General features: G+C 41.0%; 3 protein-coding genes across 3 annotated transcripts; 2 read left to right on the top strand and 1 right to left on the bottom strand.

Annotated features, from left to right (window-relative positions):
• Positions 1-541: 541 nt before the first annotated feature.
• LOC133961081 (pyroglutamyl-peptidase 1-like) lies at positions 542-8,636 on the bottom strand. The gene is made up of 5 exons (XM_062396030.1): positions 8,492-8,636; positions 6,450-6,502; positions 4,954-5,070; positions 4,328-4,560; positions 542-3,265 (listed from the first exon to the last, which is right to left on the bottom strand). Exons 1-5 carry the CDS (start codon positions 8,523-8,525, stop codon positions 3,070-3,072), a joined length of 633 nt encoding a protein of 210 aa, XP_062252014.1. The 5' UTR covers positions 8,526-8,636; the 3' UTR covers positions 542-3,069.
• Positions 8,637-9,554: 918 nt separating this feature from the next.
• lsm4 (LSM4 homolog, U6 small nuclear RNA and mRNA degradation associated) lies at positions 9,555-12,320 on the top strand. Its single transcript, XM_062396195.1, has 5 exons — positions 9,555-9,695; positions 10,480-10,521; positions 10,641-10,739; positions 11,031-11,211; positions 11,436-12,320. The coding sequence occupies exons 1-5, from the start codon at positions 9,693-9,695 to the stop codon at positions 11,558-11,560; spliced, it is 450 nt and encodes a 149-aa protein (XP_062252179.1). The 5' UTR covers positions 9,555-9,692; the 3' UTR covers positions 11,561-12,320.
• A 7,374-nt stretch (positions 12,321-19,694) lies between these two features.
• On the top strand, positions 19,695-21,729 carry jund (JunD proto-oncogene, AP-1 transcription factor subunit). The gene has a single exon (XM_062396408.1). The coding sequence runs from the start codon at positions 19,849-19,851 to the stop codon at positions 20,671-20,673; it is 825 nt and encodes a 274-aa protein (XP_062252392.1). The 5' UTR covers positions 19,695-19,848; the 3' UTR covers positions 20,674-21,729.
• Positions 21,730-21,936: the final 207 nt, after the last annotated feature.

Here is a 21,936-nt window from a genome sequence, read left to right on the forward strand (position 1 = left end):
TATCCGGTTCACATCACAGACTGCATGGATCAGGGTCTGGAGAGTAAAGCTAACGTGGAATGCCTTTAAGTCTGCATTGTATCTAAGTGCCAGCAGGGGGCGACTCCACTGGTTTCCTGACAAGATCATGGTCTCTAGTTTCAAGTTTTACTCCCAAATAACTTGTAGTTCATTTTGTAGTTACCTCACGGTCCGATTCAGAATAAAATAGCTATGGTGTGGCTACCATTCGATGTACATGTATGAATACATATTAAAAATATACAAACTAAATAATAAGATGCATAAATAAATGAGTAAACAAAAACATTATGTCCTTAATTTGATGAGCCACTCTCTGCTCCAAAAAAATTGTGGATTATTGAAAGAGGGTTTTGTTAACAACAAACCATCCATTGTTCTAACAAAGTGATGTAAACATATCTGTAGAAAAAGCAGTATGTTAACTTCTGTATTCTGAAACAACATGCTTTTGCGGAGACTTAAACCATATCTGTGCAGAAATCAGGCTGATTATTTAAGACAGAGCTGTGCTTATAAGTCATATCTATGATCTTTGATTGGCACCTTTAATACAACTGTGTGTTTGTACATTTGACAAGACATTGAACTGTTTTTCAAAACCACTTGAGGAAAAATACAAAGTTGAAGTATTGGACACAAACATTATTTATGATCCTTTAATTCTTCATCTCAAAGCTTTTTCTTTTACAAAGCCAGAATGACTTATTGTGCTATGTTAATGTCAGAGGCAGAGGAAACTCCCTAAACACAGGAACTCACAATATTTCACAGAGCCGTTATGTTATACAACAGAGCACGCACAGAGATAAAAAGTATTCTTGAGGTAGCCACACATCTGACTGGACAGAATCAGTAATATATCTTTGAACTGACCCGCTGAGCATTTTTAAGGCCTCATAACACACATGAACAACAGCAAGGCACAGGAAAAGAGTCAGGGTCAGATGTCACCTCGTACGTAAACTCAGGGCTTTCACATTTGAGAGAGGACACATTTTTTAGGGGGAGCTCCTCCACAACTCTTTCACACCTCAGCACTTGTAAAGCCACACAGTAAAATACTAGCACCTGCAAACTCATTAAAAAAATTTGCACAATTTCCAGGAGAGTTTTAAACCACATCAACGAGACAGGAGGTAAATGCCAAAGGCTGAGATGAGAACTCAAAGTCTGAGATGAAGTTCAATCCTGTTCAGTTCAATGTTTGATGATGCTAGTTTCTCAAAACTAGGTATGGCAGTTTATATATATTTATATATATACACACTACATCTTTGTATTAAACAGGGAGATAGTGTTGGTGATACACTGGGGGGTGAAGCAGCATATACAACGCTCTATGCTAAATGTACTACTGAAAGATATAAAACGGATGCTGTGTTTGGTGTTGTGGGACGAACTCAGTGACCGCTCAGCCGTCAGGAAAATGCTTGTGAACACAGTGAACCAGACAAATATTAAAAAGAGAAACTTGACACCTGGAGTATGGCACCATCACAGACACGACGAAAGAATTTGCTGCAGGTTGAACAAACCAAAGCTTAGGAAAGTAAAGCATAAGTCAACTATAAAGCATACCACACAATCAATGGGAGGGGAGGTTAAAAATGAGTTGGATGTGCGTGAATATATGGAAAGCTACATATTTCGAATTAAAGTGACTGAAAATAAAATAAAACATACAAATTCTTTGAAAAATGCTGTTCAAACTCCAGAATAGGTAAAAAGTGGATAAAGAAAAGTGCTACAGAAATAAATGTCCAGGCCCAATTCTGACTGAAGTGAGAGTCAAACTCTACATCGAATCAAATCTTCAGCTACATGTGATTCAATGCAGGGAGCAACTGAGAGCTTTCATTAGCTTATACTCATGTGATTTGCACAATTTTTGAAAAACGATGAAAAGACAAATCACTGGTTTTAAACATAGTGTAAGATTTGAAATAAAATGGCTCTGATGGGTCACAGATACCCTAAATCAAGAGACAAAGATTTTACTACCCAGTAATCCAGTGTTGTGATGTCAGTTCCTTGCCACAATCCAATTGGTTTGCGTGTTTGTAACATTTGAACCCCCCCCCCCCCCCCCCCCCTCACTCAGAAGAACTATTCTGTTAAATTGAAGTTATCGTAATAACTGCAATGGTCAATATTTTCTCAGATGATTTTGCAACTCTAACAGAATTTTGGCAAAACCACAACACGAATCTCCTAAACTGACAGACCTGAGATCTGTAAAATAACATTGTACAGCCTGGGGCCAGATCGCAGGAGAATCTGTTTAGTATTTTCCGGTCAGAATTGGGCCAAAAACCTGGGGGAAGATGAGCTGGAACCAACCCGTTCCCTGATTAAAATAACCTTTGTAAAAGAAGGCAAACTTACGACTTCTTATAAAGAAAAAGCACTCAAGAAACAACTCAACATAAAATGTGAAACAGCACAGTTAGGATATAGAGCAGCTGGAAAGGTATCTGAAAGGAAATGAAATTAGAATTACAGCTTAATGCTGAACATCTCTGCATAATTTATCATGGTCATTTACCATTTAGAGACATCCAGGATAGGACATGCAATAATAGTTATAGCTTTTGGGGTAAAGAATGCAATATTTGACACATTACAAACCAACTGGAAATACTTGAACTGCATATGAACAAATAGAAGCAGCACTTAGCTGCTAGGTTTTCATCATGGTTCTACACTAATTCCCATTTTCAAATTCAAAATGTTTCATATTCCTTGGAAGTGGCAGAAAGGCTTATGTTTCAGTGTGACTAAGGGTTGTCTTCAAACTCCCATTTTATCTTCTCACCATCGGGAGACATTTGAATGTAACAAATAATCAGGCTTAGCAAAAAAAAAGGCAAAAACCTAAAACAAAGAGAAAGTAGAAACTGAAAACGTTCTATATGCTGACTTTTTCATTCTGTCCAAATAAAGACAAAGAATTTAAAAAGGAGGACGTTTGGCTACTTGTGGTTAAGTGCAATGTCTCTTGTGTGGCAACTGCTGGAGAGAGGATGGTTGGCATCCGGAGGTCACTTAGTGGAAGTGATGCTGGCAGTGGAGCTTCTCCCCAGCATGGTCACGAAGCTCCAGAATCTCCTGGACGATGGCCTTCAGTGCACGACCCAGGTCTTCACCACTGTAAGGCTTTCCAAGAGGAGGCACGTGGATGAAAGCAGAGCGGCCGTGACTCAGGTACAAAGACGTGTAGTAGGTGAAGTCACAGAGATATCTGTCAGAAAGGGAAACAGGACGTTAAGGAAATGAAAGGTCCGTCCCTACTTGTATTCATATGATCACCAATTGTGACAAACATATATAAAATTATTATAGCTATATAATAACTGTTTATGGCATCACTGTAAGTGACTAGAAGTTTCTACATACCAACCATAGATGAACCTCATTCTGCAGTGTACAATAAGCCATTTGCTATACAAATAAAGTCTGATTGATTGATTGATAGATGAATCAGCATCACTATATAAGTCAAATCCATATGGTTCAATAAAATACAGCCTGAGTTCTTGTTTTACGTGTTTCTATTCTGTAAAAAGTGCTGCCATTACACTGTTTCTCCACCAGAGTGCACCATGTATTTGACTGCAGAGCATCCCGCTCACGATTATAATTTTAAAGGTTATGTATTAAAGATTCTAAACATTATTAAAGCTGCCAAATACTATTTACCAAAATGGCATCCAGCACAAAGAATGAAGTGATCATCACAGCATCTCTGTTTTTGTTGTGTCTACCCATGTGAGTGCATTAGAATATGTCTGTGTGCATGGGAGTCCCTCAGAAAAATCTGACCCTCAAAACAGCTATAAAGTGAGTTGTGTGGTGATGTAAACATGACACCAAGGTGGACTCACAAAAAATCATGTTAAATGTCTTGCAAAAAACCTTACAAGTCTCTGCATTGTATACCCCATGATCAAACCCAGGTTGTGTTATTACCTTAAATGCAAAGATGTTCATATTCATCAATATATGAGGAAACTATTTCAAGAGTGGCTAAACATTTTTTTCATTGAATAATTAAATGTATGGATCAAAAATGTGTTTTGAGTTCCTTTCAAGCGATGGTACATCCTACTTTTACTCAAGACGCTGTTACCAAAGCTTTTACCTAAGCTGTCTCTCATTCTGTCAAACTGAATGCACTTGTATGGCTGAATCATGTGTTTAACAGAGTGATGCTGAACACATGAATCAGCCTCTATCCCTGCATGAGGTCCAGAGGTGACAGGCGAAAACAATTGGCTGATTCTAACTGGAGAAATGGAATTACCTCCCAGCGTCTTTGGAGACAGTCACAGCTACTCCGAGCCCCGAGGCGGTCACTCTCTTACAGACTGATTCCATGTCAATAACTGAGTCGATGCAGTCTGGGCCTCCCACAATGCAGCACTGTGAGTCAGGACAGAAGCTGCTGTTGTCCAGACCCTTATAGCCACTATTTCGGCCACACTTCTCCAGGGTGACAGTGGTGGCCATTCCGGAGACTCCAACATGAACAACCAACTGGCAAAGAATCCAATCAAATTCACAGAGTCAGAATTACTGAAATAATGTCCCATGATACAAATCATTTACAGTAAATACACCCAAGATGTTCTCGGGTCCCAAAAATCGGTGGCAATTTCAACTGAACCAGAAATAGTCAAATTCATTCTACACAAAATGAATCTGAACACAAGGTGACACCCAAGTACAATCTTTGTAAATGTTAACTTCAATGTAGATAATGCGACACTCAAGCCAGTAATTAATTGCATAATTTGATAATTGTATATACTTAAATTTAGATCAGCAGTTGTGCCTTGTATTTCTTATGATCAGACTGTTCTCCGGGCCTATCAGATCCAATTATCACAAAGAACAACATGTACAGGTCACACCAAGTTCTCCTCTCACCAGCGGATGATACTGCTTCCACAATGAAGGAACCAAACTCTGGACGGTTTGGTACTCTACAGGAACCTCGTACACCTGCAGGTCCACTTCGCTGCCCAGTCCCAGCTTTTTCAGTTCCTGACAGGGTGAAGAAAAAGAATAAAGAAACATTTGTACTTGAATTATCTTGGGTTATATGTCCTCCAAGCGTTCAATCACAACAGCATATGTCTCAGCGTTGTTCTCTGGTGTCATTGGAGAGTGCAGCTCTAGGTGACATGGAGAACTTGTTACTGTGATAGTGGTTGAAGCTTCAGAAATGACCAATAGGATGGATGCTAATTTAAAACAGGCTAAAGCCAAGGAACACTTAAACATGTCAAGTTCAAAAGTTCTTCTTTTTTTTCCATAAAGAGTCTAACATTTAAACATTTAAATCTTTATGGAAAACGTTAAGGAACAGAGTAAACTATTTCTACAAATTGTGAAAGATATACATTTTTGTAGATTGGTAAGAGCAGTCTTTGGTCGCTGCCCCATTAGGATGAGCCTGATACAGAAACAAGCTAAAACTAATCAGGTTGAAGATTCAATCATTCTGTATGAGTGTTATTAGAGTTTTAACGGCTTTGTACTTTATTTCCATCGTGCAAGAAACCTCCACTCAGCTAATTGCCTCATTAATCTGTTCTCTCACTTCCCACTGGCGCTATACTTCCACAAACTAAGTCGATACCTTTGCCTCTTAAAGCAGAAAATATACAGTATGAATAAAATAATTAAAATATCCAACATAATTCAAAAACAAATAAGAACGCAAGTATTTACAGGAACTATTTAGAACTGATAATGGTGATCTATGTGTTTCTGCGAAATTGATAGTATATTTTAAAACTCAAAAAATAAAACAAGCAGAAATAAATGAACTGCAATACTCCGCCACTTTCATAATCAAGCAAGAAATAAAAGATGCAGTCACACATATCATAAGTATGACAAATGTGTAACTGATTCACAGCCAGTCGACCAACACCTCCCCCAATGTCCCTGCAGGACAAATTGCTCTGGACACTGACCCCCACTTTTATTGAAAAGGGGCTTTTCTGACCACGTCTGTGACCCCGCCTCAAAGCGGCCTTTTGTTTGCCTTTAATATCCTTATCAAGTCCGTCTAGACACCCTGACAACCACCATCATCCCCCACATGCAGTTTCGCCAGCAGGACACAGGGAACCTCTGGGACACTCTGCGGCCCATGTGTGAAGCCGGCAACTATCAGAGCATCATAGAACTGTCAAACAAAGAGGAACACATCTGGCTAATAACACGACGAGAGGACGAGCTTTTATATTTTTATCATAACACCATTTTGGAGAAGATTTGAATTCCTCAGTGTAATGAATAATGTGAATTACAAACAAAATCAACAGCAAATTCAAAAGTTAAGATTTATTCATCTAAGGGCTTAGTCATATCATTTAGGTGAAGGTTACATTTAACAGAGGGGTGAAACATACCTGCACTGCGACCCAGCTGGCGTTGACCGTGTGCTCTCCAAAAGGCCCGAAACCTACAAAACATGAGAGTTATTTAGTTTCTGAGATGCTTCCATGCTTTGCTGGTGATGACACATTTCTCTTACACCATGTTTCTAATTATGAAGCTATGGAATCAGTTTGGTTTTTACAAAAGTAGGAAAATGACCAGTGATTTCAGGGAATATCTCTCTTTCTGAAATATATTTTATTGCAAATGCAAATAGAACTTTTCTGAAGAAAAAGCATATGCGAATACAGCGAACCTTCCAACAAGCGATTCTAGCAGTTTTCGGTACCAATATGAAATGAGATGATCCGACCTATTCCACTATTATTGCCTGAATAAGATCTCTTGACTTGTTTGGGACTTTTAAATGTTTTGGTTGGACTACTGGACGAAGTTAAAGCTTTGCTGAATGTAGCAATTGTAATACAAATCTGTTTCATATATTTTAAGTTGTTTTCTAGCAAAGCTGCCAATATTGGCAGACTGAGACTCTGCTGCATAAGATTTGCTGTAAAATCAATCACTAAAAATCTCCCCCCTGTACCGCTCCGAGTGACCTGTACAATAAAAGAAATGCAGCAGCAGCCGATATTCACCCAGGCTTGTTTATACAGGGATCTATAACTGATCCCCCTCCGCCACATTTCCGAGGGTCAGTGGGTCCCCAGGGGTTGGGTGGAGAGGTGGGGGGGATCGGTCTGTCTGACAGGCGGCTGAAAAGGAGCAGCGAGAGGGGCCGGCAGCTGCCAGCCGGCCAGCTATTGTGAAGGTGCGGTTCCCAGGCAATCTGCACATCTTCGATCAGCTGGGTCTGCCGGCCTCCGCACCCCTTTGTGTCTGAAAACACCAGGTCACCGTCTCTGTTAACTCCGCTCACATTAACTGATGGTGAGAGTCGTGTTCAGGGCCGGGATGATAAGGCCCAAAATTATATCGTAATAAAAATGTTTACATCAGTCACTACTATTTCTTTTAAATACTGTGTTCTAACTCCTGAGTGAAGGGTGTGGTTCAAAACTCTTCTTGAACACTTGATATAGAGCAAAACACATAGTGTTATTGATGAAGATTATATTGCAATGAATAGTTGATTTTATTACCCAGCGCAATAGTCGTTTTTAGTAGTTTAGCACTTTAGGTGGGTGCTGCGTCCAATTACATCAAAAACACAGAGTGAAGCAAATGATATTTTCTAACAGCTTTGGTACGATGCTACTTACCAGAACAACGTCCAGATTTTGGATATTAAAATGCAAAGTTAAGTTAAATAGGAAACAGGGTAGATTAGTATCCATACAGAAAACATAAGATATAAGTAAGATATTAATACTGGGACAGAATTATTAGTTGGTTATTGGTGTTATTAACTTGTAACCACATTGTCTGTAATGACACCATGTCTGTGAAGAGACCTGGTGCTGAGAACAAATAGTGTTTGTGTAACAGTAGACGAGACTATTAATGAAAATCAGCAAAGAAGTAAAACTCAGACTCTCTTCTTTGTTAGAAAGTTATTAAAGGACTGAATCGGACTAAAGCAGGAAACATGAGGGACTGACAGATGTACATTGTCCCAGGCACATATGAGTTAAATAGGCGGTTAAAGGAAGCTTTGGTATTGATGAGCGAATGCATTCACATTAAAATGACTCATTTCATCTACACAGAAGAAGAATGGACGTTAAGAGAAAACAGATGTTGAATTAAATGCACGTTTTGGGATTTTACACATATAAGTTCAGCCCCTCTCACTTTGTAATGTTTCATCAGGGGCCTTTTAAACAGACAACAGACAGTAGCACTAGGGCTGATGTCAGCTCGCTGGTCAGTAGTTTCTACTGACCAGCGAGACCTGAGGAGCAGTGAGAGGGTCCACACGACGCGCTCCTCAGCAGAAAGCAGCCGGAGCACCAACAGACTGACGCCATTAACGTTCCTGTCACTCCACAACTTTTCTCAACCGCCGGCAGACGACGACCGACAACAACCGACACCACAAAGAAGAGACACCGACCTGTGACCACCACCGTCCGTTTACTGTTGTCCATCTCCCGGCCTGAGGCTCCGCTGCTCCTCCGTGTCACTGTCGCTCTTTATTTCCAACCACGGACCGAAAAAGAGAGCCGACAACAAACACTCACTCACACACAAGTACAACTGACGCCTCTTCTGGCATCAGACTGCCGGTGTTTACGCTGCGTGCGACGTGACGTGATGACGTCAGCAGTGTGACGCACGATGACACGCTGGGCTGTAGAAGCCTCCCTCACAGACAGACAGACAGACACATGGATAGGTAGATCGATCGATAGACAGACAGACAGACAGACAGACAGACAGACAGACAGATAGATAGATCGATCGACAGACTGACAGACAGAAAGATACAGATAGACAGATAGATAGGTAGATCGACAGACAGACAGACAGACATACAGACAGATAGAAAGATAGGTAGATCGACAGACAGACAGACAGACAGACAGACAGATAGACAGATAGATAGATAGATCGATCGACAGACTTACAGACAGAAAGATAGACAGATAGACAGATAGATAGGTAGATTGACAGACAGACAGACAGACAGACAGACAGACATACAGACAGATAGAAAGATAGGTAGATCGACAGACAGACAGACAGACAGACAGACAGACAGACAGACAGACAGATAGGTAGATCGACAGACAGACAGACAGACAGATAGGTAGATCGAGAGACATACAGATAGACAGAAAGCGAATAAACAGACAGACAGACAGACAGACAGACAGACAGACATATCACGTTCATTGATGCAGCACATTTGATTTATCAGACGTTAACCAAGACAGATTCAAGGTTTTATATTTATATTTCGTTTGGGCCCCCATACAGCTGTATAGTCCCAAACAATATATGGAAAACAATTCAGCAATAAATAAAATAATTAACTAGATATATAACACCAGCAAACAAACCATTCATTGGTTTTTTATCTTTTTTCTGATGTTCAATATTTTTGTTGTGAATGAATCGACCTCAGTGAAGAGAACCTGCTGTTCAGGGGTAGAGGGGATTTGGCGGTACGTGAGTGCATCTGACGCCAGAGGGCAGCATCTTATAATAGCTCGGTTATTTCCCACCGGAAACTCATTGAGACTCGAAGAAGAACAAAGGGAGGTGAAATCGTTTAGGACCAAGACACAAAATCAAAAAGACATTAAATCACAATGGTGAGTATCCAACACTGGTGTCTACACAAAACGTTCGTTGTTGTGTTTTAGAGTTCAGTAATTTCCTCGTGTTACCGAAGCGCCGGCCCATAGTGATGCCCGTTCACGTTGCGCTAAGCTAAGTGAAGTTAGCCACCGAGGCTAACTGAGACGCGTTGTGTGTTTGCTGTTGTGTTTTTTTAACACAACGCCACAGCAAACACCTTCATGGTGCTGCTTGTCCTGGAGTGCTGATCTGAGCGTTATGACCTCTCACAATTAATACAAACTACAGTCATCAGCAGGCATTGCGTTTGTTTGCAAATCCCTGAATAAAACATGAGTCAGTGCAAGGAGGATATGAAGTTACATTAGTGGTAACTTGTTAATGGGGAGAAAGGTGATTCACATTGAACAGGCAAATCTAAATCTATCAAATTAAATCAAGCAGTTGTTCTTTTAAACGATCAAATGTCTGTCAATCATCTCTAGTAGACAGATTACGTAACATTAAGGATTTACACCTGTGAAAGGCACCAAAAGTGATTATATATTGAGTAACTGAGCTGTGTGAAGAAACTTCATTCAGGGCATAGTCCCAACAGCTCAACAGGTATTATCCCTATAGTCAGTTATATGAAGGTTGGTCTAGATGATGTTAATCAAATTAATACATTAGGGATATTCATATAGATTGAACACAGGTAGGACTGCCAGACAAAATGTTGATTTTAAAGTTCATCTACCAAACACATAATTGTTATCCTAATTCCTATGTATGACATGTTTTTCTGTCATTTTGCAGCTTCCCCTCTCTCTGCTGAAGACGGCCCAGAACCACCCTATGGTGAGGAGACACTGAGCTCTTGCTGCTGTGCAAAAATGCTCTTGAATTGTAAATGTTTTTAAAAAAAGTTAAAAGATGATAAATAATGTGCATTTTGTTTGTTTCTCCTCTCTGCTCAGCTGGTGGAGCTGAAAAATGGGGAGACGTATAACGGTCACCTGGTCAGCTGTGACAACTGGATGAACATCAACCTGAGAGAAGTTATCTGCACCTCAAGGGTAAATACATATATACATACAAGTATAGTAGACTGTATTTACGAAAAGTCCCTTATGATTATTTAAATATAATGATGGTGGTTTAACTGCCAAAATGTAAAATGACCAACACTGGCCTGTTAATTTGCAACATTGGTAATAAAATAAGTACACATTCAAAACAATACAAGATAGAACAAAGCTCTTCTACTCTCTGAAAAGCTTCAAACCGAAACTTGTTAGTAAAACAAAAACAATGCTTGTTTTTAAAAAGAGATACTAGGATTCGCTGACACTTCTAACCTCTGACAGGATGGAGATAAGTTCTGGAGGATGCCTGAGTGCTACATCAGAGGAAGCACCATCAAGTATCTGCGAATCCCAGACGAGATCATCGACATGGTGAAGGAGGAGGTGGTGTCCAAGGGCCGCGGACGTGGAGGTGCCCAGCAGAACAAACAGCAGGGCAAAGGAAGGGGAGGAGCTGGCCGAGGTGAGTGGAAATGCTTCCTGCAATTCAGGGATCCAGCAATTTCCTGACTAGTCAACCTCCAGCCCTATGTACTCTCAGTGAACCTGTCTTGCCTTCTGCAACTTCATCTTTTTTAATAATCTGGCAGACTGGAAGTGATACAGTTTTGTGGAAGTGGAAAACAACATTTGTCACATAATGAACAGACTCTTGTTAACCTCTGCTCCCCTCCTGTCTCTGTGTAGGTCTGTTTGGTGGTCGTGGCAGAGGATTGAGCGGCCCCGGTCGTGGCCAGCAGCAACAGATACAGCTACCGCAGCAGCAGGATAAGAAACCAGGCAAACCACAGGGAATGAAGAACCAGCACTGACGGACAACATGGCCCCATCAACAGCGCACCCTCTTATTCAGTCATTACTCCTTCTATGCGCCTCTGGTGTTTTCTACAGCTGAGATGTTTGTCAGGACTGACCGCTGCAGAAATCACGCTGGGAGAAGTTGAGAGAAACTGTGCATTTGCACTGAATTTTTGTTTTTAGCATCTTTAAGTTGGTCTGACATTTTTTTATGACAATATACTGGTGTATCAGTCAGAGCTAATAGGCTTCTTTACTGTTCTTTTGAAATACGAATCATTACAAATTTACAGCTTGTATCACAAAATCACATTTAGATATTCAACAAGTACTTGTTCATCAGGTGGTACACTGGAACAAGGTTTATGTTTATATACTTTTTGCTTGTCAACTTGTCTCCTCGGCTGTGGTTTTGATTGGTGAAGAAACTGCTCAGCCCCAACTTCTGTTGCATGATTTTTTTCCTCTGTTAACTTGCTCTTTATTTCTGTGTTTTGTGACGTAATGTTGTTTCCAACATTTTTGATCGGCTGCCGATCACAGCAGGTGAAGAGTAGACGAGCAGTTGCAGGAGTCGTCCCTTGAAATTAACACTTCTGTTTAAGCATTTAAGAGGCAACATGTGTTGATGATAAAAAGAAAAAGTTTCTCATGTTCTTAAGTCTGATGTGGATGAGTCCAACGTGTGTCAAGTTGGTTGGATATCATTTTATTTTTGTATCAAAAGACAATGTTGTAAGTTATTTACATGAGAATAAAACAACTTTTGTTAAAGCGGTTGTGTCTATTTAAAAAAATGTTATTTGTCCGGAATTTGCCTCAGTGTCCCCAACAATCAGCATAACGCAACAAGAAAAAAGACAAAACACAGCCCCCACCCCATAAAAACAGAACATGCATCTGTGGATGATAAAATACAATAGAAATTAGAGGTAGTTATAATTAAATTGTTTTGTTTAAAGATGTAGGTATTGCTTGTAATTAACCCTTTTAGTTTCCGCTTTGATAATGTCCTTTTAATTATAGAGATTTTAGTCAAGAATAAGCAGAAAATATAGTGTAGACAAAGGTTTACATTTAACAGATAAAAGTCAAAGTATCTTATTCACATAAAGGATTCATACCTTGCATGAAATAATGACATTTTAAGTCTCAAAGTAACAAACCTGCACATGTTCAGCATGTGCGATAACGAGACTGCTGATCATATTTTTATAATTTGCAAGTGTCTTAATATTTATTCTTGGTAGACATGGTAACAGAGATCAGATCAAACTTCCCAGAGCTGAATCTAGGAAATGTATCTCAATTACATGCATGCAGTAGAAAAGAAGTGTCAAACAACTGGATTTGATAGATAAAGATACAGACATTTATATTAAGGGACAATTGACTTTTTCCTTAGGAGACCATAGAAAAAACAACAACTTACCCTTACAACCACAAACTTTTCCTTTGTCCTCTGCCTCTTCCATCGTTTCAGACTCTGCTACTCCCTATCTCTCCAACAGGTGTCACCATTGAGTCACCAAAAACATTAATCTGCCCCTCACTACTCGCACCCCCACCCCAACACCTCCTCCTCTGTGCTGCTGCTTGTCTGAACTGATCTCATGTTGCTGAAATTACTGTTTGGCTACTGACAAAGAGGTTTTACTCCTGCTCTGCTTCAGTGGTCTTAGGTCAACACCTCTGAGGTCTGATTCACAGATTATGCCATCAAGTAAAGTGTCTTGGAGGCCGAAGGAGGAGGAGGTTTATTTTTTCTCAAAAACTATACTTCTTTTACTGCTCATCTTCTTATTTATGGAAACAATATGTCTAACTGGGAGTAAATTGTGACCAGTACACGATGTTCAGTTCATCTTACCTAGTATTTCAGTAGATTCTGGATTTACATTTAAAGGATGGAATTACAACATCATGCCCACAATGAGGAGATGAGTCAACTTCTCCCTCTCTGATTTTTTTCCAGGGTAGCTTTGAAACTCCCATTCTGAATATGTTAATTAGCAGATACAATCTAGCAAACATCATCCTGTAAAATAAAATAAAATGGGGAAAGCTGTAAAAAACCTACATAGGGGAGAAACATCTGAGAAACCCTTGTGAAGACGACGACCAGAGGGCAGAATAACCTTCAAAATTTAATTAAATTCAACATTAAGTCTTTGCCAGAGCGACTGAATTGCCCCGAAGGTTTATTTTAATGGCACTAACATGAAACATGGAGATGGTTTGAAAGTGGGGAATATTCTTTCCCCTCCCAGAATGAATGCATGCATAAAATCCAAGATGGCATTTGTGAAGGAGGGAAATAACAGTATTTTCCACTCCCTGTGAAGCCAGTGCTCAAAGAGCGTGCTAAATCATATCATCTCATTGCGAGGCTGAATTGTTGACCGTGATAACTGGCTTGGACTTTGTATGTGTGTGTGTGTGTGTGTGTGTGTGTGTGTGTGTGTGTGTGTGTGTGTGTGTTTGTGTGCCTGAATGCTTGTGCAGAGGGTGTTGGGGCTCATCTCAGTTCTAGGTTATTGAGTCCTCCTCCTCTTCTTTTCCGCCTACACATTTTTACCTCACACACACACACACACACACACTGCACTCGCCAGCCAATCGCTAGCTCTTTTCCTTTCTGTTGCCTTCACCTGCGTCACTCTGCTTGTGTTGCCATGGAGATCACAGATGCTCCCCCCACACTCTGTCTCTCCCCGGCTCTTCCAGTATGAGGATGATGCTGACTTGTGGCTGGTGATGCAGGCAGGCTGCGGACGTCATCACTTCCCTTGGGAGGAGGGCCTATTTTTACCACTGGGCACAAAGCAGACCGAGCTGCCCAGCATATTTATGGAACCTCGTCTAATCCCAGCCTGCCAGGAAAACATTTCTCCCGACTCGTTGCATCCCTGTCTCTTCCTCTCCAGTCGTCTCAGAGACATGCAGTTCTTTTTCAGGGACATTTTGACCTGACATGACAGGTTTTAGATCATCTGGTTTTAGTATCTGTTGCGCTGCTTCATCTGTGATATTGTGAAACTGAAAGGGGATTCCTCTCTCTTACTCACCCTACACAGGGAGGTCAGAGGTCAGTGGTCACAGTCACCATGGGAGCAGCTTTGAGGGCCACTCAGTGTGTAATACCATGTCATCTGTCGTGCCAGTGAAGGAAGTCTGCATTAAATCACCCACAGGTTTCTGACTGGTCATTTTGAAACTGGCCAATGGAACTTCCTGTTGATGTGATGCTGGGCTAAAAAGAATGAAGTTAAGTTAGACATAATACAGTAACAGACTTTAGGCAGAAAAAGGACAGAATGAGAATTAAGCAAGTAAATACAGTAAAATACAGATGGATACATCGAAATGCAGAAACGCTGGAAAGTTTTCAGACCCTAAATTCAGTATTTTGTTGTCACTGCACCTCTTTAATAACAAATTGGAGAGTCACAACAGTCTGCATACTTTTGTGAATTAGAGATAAAAGTGTTGATTTCTAATTAGCTAAAAAAAATCACATTGTCACGATGATTCAACAGATCTATGTTTTCATTGTACAAGTACAATGACATTTTGTGTAGAACAAGCCTGTAGATGCCTAAATGGTAACACAAAAAAAGATATAGAGAAGCAGGCTGAACTCTTTACACCAGCTGATGTGTTACGATGAAAAGGTGTGGGCCCATTTTTAAAAGTGTTTGTGTGGGAGCAAGTGTGATTTATACAAATCAATATTACACACATACACACACCGAGACACACAAAGACACACAGAATCTGGGCATTTGTGTTTTTCCTGGATTATTGTGGAACTTCTCTGACAATGTCAAACTGTTGGGCTGACACAAATACATGTCTCATTAACATAAATACAAATCCAGTGACCTTTACATTAATCTAGTTTAAGAAATGATCAGTATTATTGCATATTCCTTACACACACACTCAAATACACACACACACACACACACACTAACAGAACCCTTTTGGTTCATCAATTTAGGTTTTTCGTGATCTTTATTTTGATCAAAGACAAAGGTTCTTTGCAGCCATTCCGAACAGCACACACTGTCAGTCTTTCCCTAAAAAGGCATTTATAGTGTAACACTGGTTTGTAAACAAGTAACAACAGGTAACAGAAATAGCTGTGTAAGGAATGACGAGCTACAGAGTGAGAGTATCACATTCTTCACATCCAAAGGCCCGGCCAGGTTTGTTTAAAAAAGTCACAGAGCTGTCAGATAAATTAGACATTAATATATTCCTGAGAAGCCAGAGTCTTTATCGGTTGTAGATCAGCTGAAAAAAAGGAGATGAGAACCAGGGGAACGTTTTGTTTGGTATCTGTATTTGAGCACACAAGCCCACACAAAGTCATATACTGATACTTTATCACTGAAAACCTAACATTAGTAAACTACCAGGAGAATCGTTATTATTTAAATATCCAGTGTGTAAGATCTAGATGATGGAATCTATAGGCAGAAATTTTATATAAAATAATCCTAGATGTTTTCACTAGTGTGTTTCATCGAAATTCTTGTTTCCTTTACCCCAGAATAGGCCATTTATATTTATATACTTTATATTTACATCAGGAGCGTGTCCTCTCTACGGAGGCCGCCATGTTTTTTTTACAGTGTCCCAGACTGGACAAACTAAACACCTTTTGAGTTTTTATGACAACAGAAGGTTTCCACAGGTTCTCTGTCATGTTTGGAAGGGGAGGGTGAGGTGAGGGGCATTCAGGTGCAACATGAAACTTCACCACTAGATGTCACTCAATTATACACACTGAACCTTTAATAATCACAGCCATGTTCACTTGTCAAACCATTTGCCAGTGAACATATCACCTAATGTCTTTGTCGGGCTTTAATTAAAATTAAGTTGTACTTTGGTATTTAACTTGGTAATAAAAGAAATGAAGGTGGAAGTCAGCCAACCTTTATGTGTCTGCCAACAGAAGACAGATGCCCATCGTCATTATAACCTTCAAAGGGCATTTTTTTTCTTTACTCCGCTCCATTAATCAGTCGTGGTGGTTTCCAACAAACTGCTCATCAATCACACAAGTTGCTGAACACAGTACATATTGTTGCTGAGCTCTGTTGTTCGCTGGCACAGCAGAAGTCTTATTCCTGACAGCTCATCACTTTGTGCCTCATTCCTTGGGGCCAGTGTTTTACACATCAACACATTTTGACGAATGTTTATAGACTTCCGTAAAGATAGAGTACCTTTATCGTCATGGTTTTATATTGATAATAAACAAGCAGTTAATGTGAAACTGTCCAAATTGAAGACACAACACTGACTATTGTCTTGAGGAAACAAACAGTGACTTCTTGTCTGAGTGTCCTGCGTGTTTTGTTACATTATTACATGTCATTTTTTTTTGTTGACCCATCCATGTATCCATCCATCCATCCCTCCATCCAACCATCCACCCAGCCCTCCATCCCAGCCTCCTCCTGACACATAGTTTGCAACTCTTGATACAACAGTAGCCTAAATTCCTTCTTTGGTCTGAGCCTAATTACTATGGCAATTGGAGGTCACCTAACAATAACATGCATGACATTTCCCTGTATTTATTCTATTAATGTTTTAGCCCTTTAACTGATGGTGATAAGATAAAAAACTATACAACATGATACGACATAAATATCGATATGAAGGGCTCATTCTGAAGCAACAATAAAAGAACAAATTAATCAACATGGACATTATCATGAAAGCGGGCAAAACGTCAGTGTCCAAAAGCTATGATTACTTTTTGTCATGTTAAACTCTTTGCAAAGGTAAATTGCTCACGGTTTTTTCTTCTTCTTTTAAATAGATTAAAGGGAAAAGGAAATGAAAGCGAGCATTTGAGAGAGTGGTACATCCTTTACCAGTTACTAGAAAAACCTTTGTTTCTCCACTGCAGGCTCAGAACCCCCACTCTCTCTCCGACGATACTCAGCTTCTAGACTAAAATATCTCTTCTCTGTTGGTTTACCACCACCCACTTCCATTTCCGCCACAGCGTAAGGAGATCTGACATCACAGGGTCCATCATGTGATCCACCCGCAGAATGCTTCGCAGGGATGGAGAGGGCCTACCTTTGACGCACTTACCTCCTCTCTGTAACCCTTTACTAGCCAGACAACTGGAAGTAAAGGAAACAAGGGACATTAACACCTGGCACAGTGATTCATTATTAGGTTTTTAGGTGAATTAATTGATCGCTGGTTTATTGACTGCTCCCTGCATCGGTATACTAATGGACGAAACATTAACAACAACAGATGAAGTGGGAGGAACAAAAACACAGGCTTCACTACTCTGTTATTCACTCCAGCTTTATAAAACTCATAGAACATGACTAAAGGATTTCTAAAACATTTTTCTTTGGCTTGAAGTATGCTGGGCAAAGTGTGTTGTATTGATTTGAGCTCAAATCAGAGATTGATTGATCAGTTCACATACTAGTAACACAGAGCTGCCATTCTCGGAGGTGCTCATTAAACTTACAATGAGTTTTTCCACCGAATTCATCCCTCAGAGACGTGGAGAACAAATTATAAGAAACCCATTATAAGGAGATGGTGGCGATAATTCAAAAACGCTTCCACTTAATCACCCTGATATAATATCAAAAATGGAAAATGGAAAATTTAAATTCTGATTTGATTTTAAAATGAAAAAGTGACATCGGAAAATCTGCAAAAGAAAATGGAAACTGTTACGTGGAAAAACCCCATGCTGCATCTATCACATGTTGTGTTGGGTAAAAGCCACATTCAACTCCAGACTGGATACTGACCAAAGGAAGTGTAGAAATCACATCAGTTTCAGATTCCACTTCCTCATATGTTTAGGAATCAGAGGGACAATATCTCAGCTGAGGATAAAAAAACAGGGAGGAGCTCGTTGCCTGCTGAGAAGACATCAGCTCTTGAGCACACAAGTGTAAAGTAAAACCACATCAAGCCTCAATATACCACCTCACTCATTGTAGTGTATCCGGCACTCCCATGGTAACAGAACTGGCACCAAAGACCTGAAATGCAGTCAAAGAAATCAGGAGACGAGGCAAACATGTCGAGGATCAGAGATTTGACTCTTGCGTGATGAATTGTTAGAGCATTTTACACCAGTTCTCTGATCACTACACTGGTTGTCAGTGTCAGAGAGATGATTTTTATATGTGTATGATTGTCTAGCTGGTTCAGGTTCAACATGTATATGTAAATATGAACCCTCCAGATCTCTCAGGTTCTGCAGATGGTTCCTCAGTTACTTTCAGCCTCTGTGCTGCTCCCATCTGGAAAAAACTCTATGAAAATATCAGATTCAAGATGATGGGGTTTACGTTTAAACACAAATTGAAGATGCTGATGTGTTTTTCATGACTTTTGATAACATTTGCTGTTCCATTACCTCTGATTGCTTCTTTTAATTCTGTTGTTAATTCCATCAATCTATCATTAATCTCAGAGTCTTTACTCCTGTCTGCTCTCATCTGCTTTTACTCATATATATCTTTGCAAAGCTGGTTTGTATTTGAATATGTTTTCATGTCCTTGCTAGTGATTGTGCGTTGTGTGTTTAACTTGGATTGTCTTCTGCTTACGGATCTCTACATATTGCTTTTACCTAATTGATATTTGTTATCTGTTTTAAACATGTAACATGTTATTTTTTCTTATTTGATTTAAGGCTGCCAACTTTACGATTTTCCAGGAACCACAGATGGAAAATGACATGATATGTGTTGTTATTAATATGAATAAGAATATATTATATCTTGGAAATGAAAATAATATCATCATATTCCTATTATTGATTTAACTCCATCCCATAACTTACTTTGAATGTGACTGTATAAACACATGTACCTTTCAAAAGAAACTGGGAAAACTCATGTAAATACAGACACACATCATCAGACAGACATCATCAGACACACATCATCAGACACACATCACCAGACTGATAGTGTGCCTGCAGAATGAGGCTCAGAGTGAGACCTCCCCCCTTCCTCCTTCTCCTCTCTGATCGCTTTATTCATATAAAAATCTGCAAAACGTAATTTCTGCCCAATGCGCGCGCTCGACGTGACATAATGGAACGTGCGTGCCTAGAAAAGCTGGAGGCTGTGCGCGCGGCCGATCATTCGGTTCAGATCCAGCTACAGAGACTGTCACAGCTTCGTGATCTTTAATAATACCTGAGTTTAACCGGAGGTGTTTGGCATCTGTTATGGGCAGGACTCCGCTGTGAGAACCACCTCATCCTCATCACCCGCAGACAATGATGAAGAAGGACATGGACCTGAGACTGGAGGAGGACGCGGACCTCAAGCCGCATCTCCGCGACGCCGAGAGCATCCTCAGCTCCCCGGACCTGGGGCTCCTGAAGCTGGCCTCCCCGGAGCTGGAGCGCCTGATCATCCAGTCCAACGGGATGGTCACCACGACGCCCACCAGCCCCCAGTTCCTCTACGCGAAGACGGTGTCGGACGAGCAGGAGTTCGCCGAGGGCTTCGTGAAGGCGCTGGAGGACCTGCACAAGCAGAACCAGCTGAGCGGAGACGGGCAGAGCCAGAGCGGCAGCCTGGACCTGGGAGCCAACCTGGTCCCGGTCAGCCTCCAGCCGGACCTGCCGGTGTACACGAACCTCCACAGCTACGGCACCGGGCCGCTGGGAACCACCGTCAACTACACCACGGACACGGTGCCCTTCCCGCCGCCTCCGGCACATCACCTGGGGGCAGCGCCGCAGCAGCCGGAGCTGTCGCGGGTTCCGCCGCTGAAGGAGGAGCCTCAGACGGTGCCCGACGTCCAGAGCTTCGGGGAGAGTCCGCCGCTCTCCCCCATCGACATGGACTCACCGGACCACGGTAAAGCCGAGAGGAAGAGGCTCAGGAACCGGATCGCGGCCACCAAATGCCGGCGGCGCAAACTGGAGCGGATCTCCAGGCTTGAGGACAAGGTGAAGTCCCTGAGGAACCAGAACACCGACCTTGCGTCCACGGCGGACCTGCTCCGGGAGCAAGTGGCCCAGCTGAGGCACAAGGTCCTGAGCCACGTGAACAGCGGCTGTCAGCTGCTGCCACACGAGGTTCAGGTTCACTAGTCCGGGGAACGGAGCTGCCAGCGACCAGCACATAAGCTCCATGGACTCTCTGGTTCTCTATGTAGCCCTGAGGTGAGCTCTTCAGGTGGGACACGAGCGCCAGGCCACGTAGGCCGAACTGTACAGTAATAACCGGCTGCTTTGAAACGCTCTCACCCGGCTTTAAAACGCTCTAAACACCGGGGGAACATGTGGTAACACACAACTAAAAGATAATCAGAGTAACAATGAGACAGTCCTGTTGTATTCGGATCATTTGGACAAGTTTTTTTATCTAAATGAATTACCAGAATCCACATGTTTTATCTGACGCGTCCGCCTGGTGGCGTAAAAGAGTCAACATTGAGCATTGGTTTATTTAATAAAAAATAATATATTGGTTTATTCTACTCAATGCCGAAATAAAGAACATGTGCTGTTGACATGTTTTATGTACAAATTGCTGTTTTACCTAATATCTGTTTTTTACTGGGGAAGAAAGCAGCTTTAGATTGATAGTTTTTTCGATGGAGTATGGCCATGGGGTTTACAGATGGGGGGAAAGAGGCACTTAATGGGGGCTATGTGCTCAACTTCAGTAACAGACATTTCTTTTCTTGTAAAAATGTGTACAGACTGTCTTTTAAAGTCTTTGGACCAAGCAGAGTCACAATATTTCTATGAGAAGAATATGCATTGAGGCCCTGGAGACCTTCATGTGTGAGGAACTGCCTGCGAGGAAGATGCATATGCAAACCCACACTCGTTATATGAGGGAAAAATCCTCATACGTGACTTACATTTTTCGAAGGGAACAATTTTTGCATGTCGATGACAAACTGGAATGTTGCCCACAGCCGGGTGTTGCAGGGCACAACAAATCAGTGTTTATCATCTTTAACCTTTGCAGACACTTGTAATTATCTATTTTTACTCTTCTGTGTCCTACTTCAGTGTGTTTTCACTCCAGTAACCTCTTTGTTGCACTGACTGTTTGTGTGTAGCTCCAACCTACAGTCATTCGGCTTCGTGCCCCCTGTGTTCTGAATTCAATGCTGCTCGGTAATAAATATTGTTTCCATGTACTTTGGTGAATCACTTGTGTTTTCATTCACGTTGAAGAAGTATCTGTGTGCAGGAGTTAACCTGATATTAGTTATGCTAGTTATGGATATGCCCTAATTTGAGCATTATATATTATTATTGTTATTTTTAATATATAAATACTATGTATTAATCAAAATGATTGGATTGAAGAAATGGTTTGGCTTGTAATAAGCCTCA

The sequence above is a fragment of the Platichthys flesus genome, chromosome 9 (genome assembly GCF_949316205.1).
Source record: "Platichthys flesus chromosome 9, fPlaFle2.1, whole genome shotgun sequence".
Taxonomy (NCBI): domain Eukaryota; kingdom Metazoa; phylum Chordata; class Actinopteri; order Pleuronectiformes; family Pleuronectidae; genus Platichthys; species Platichthys flesus.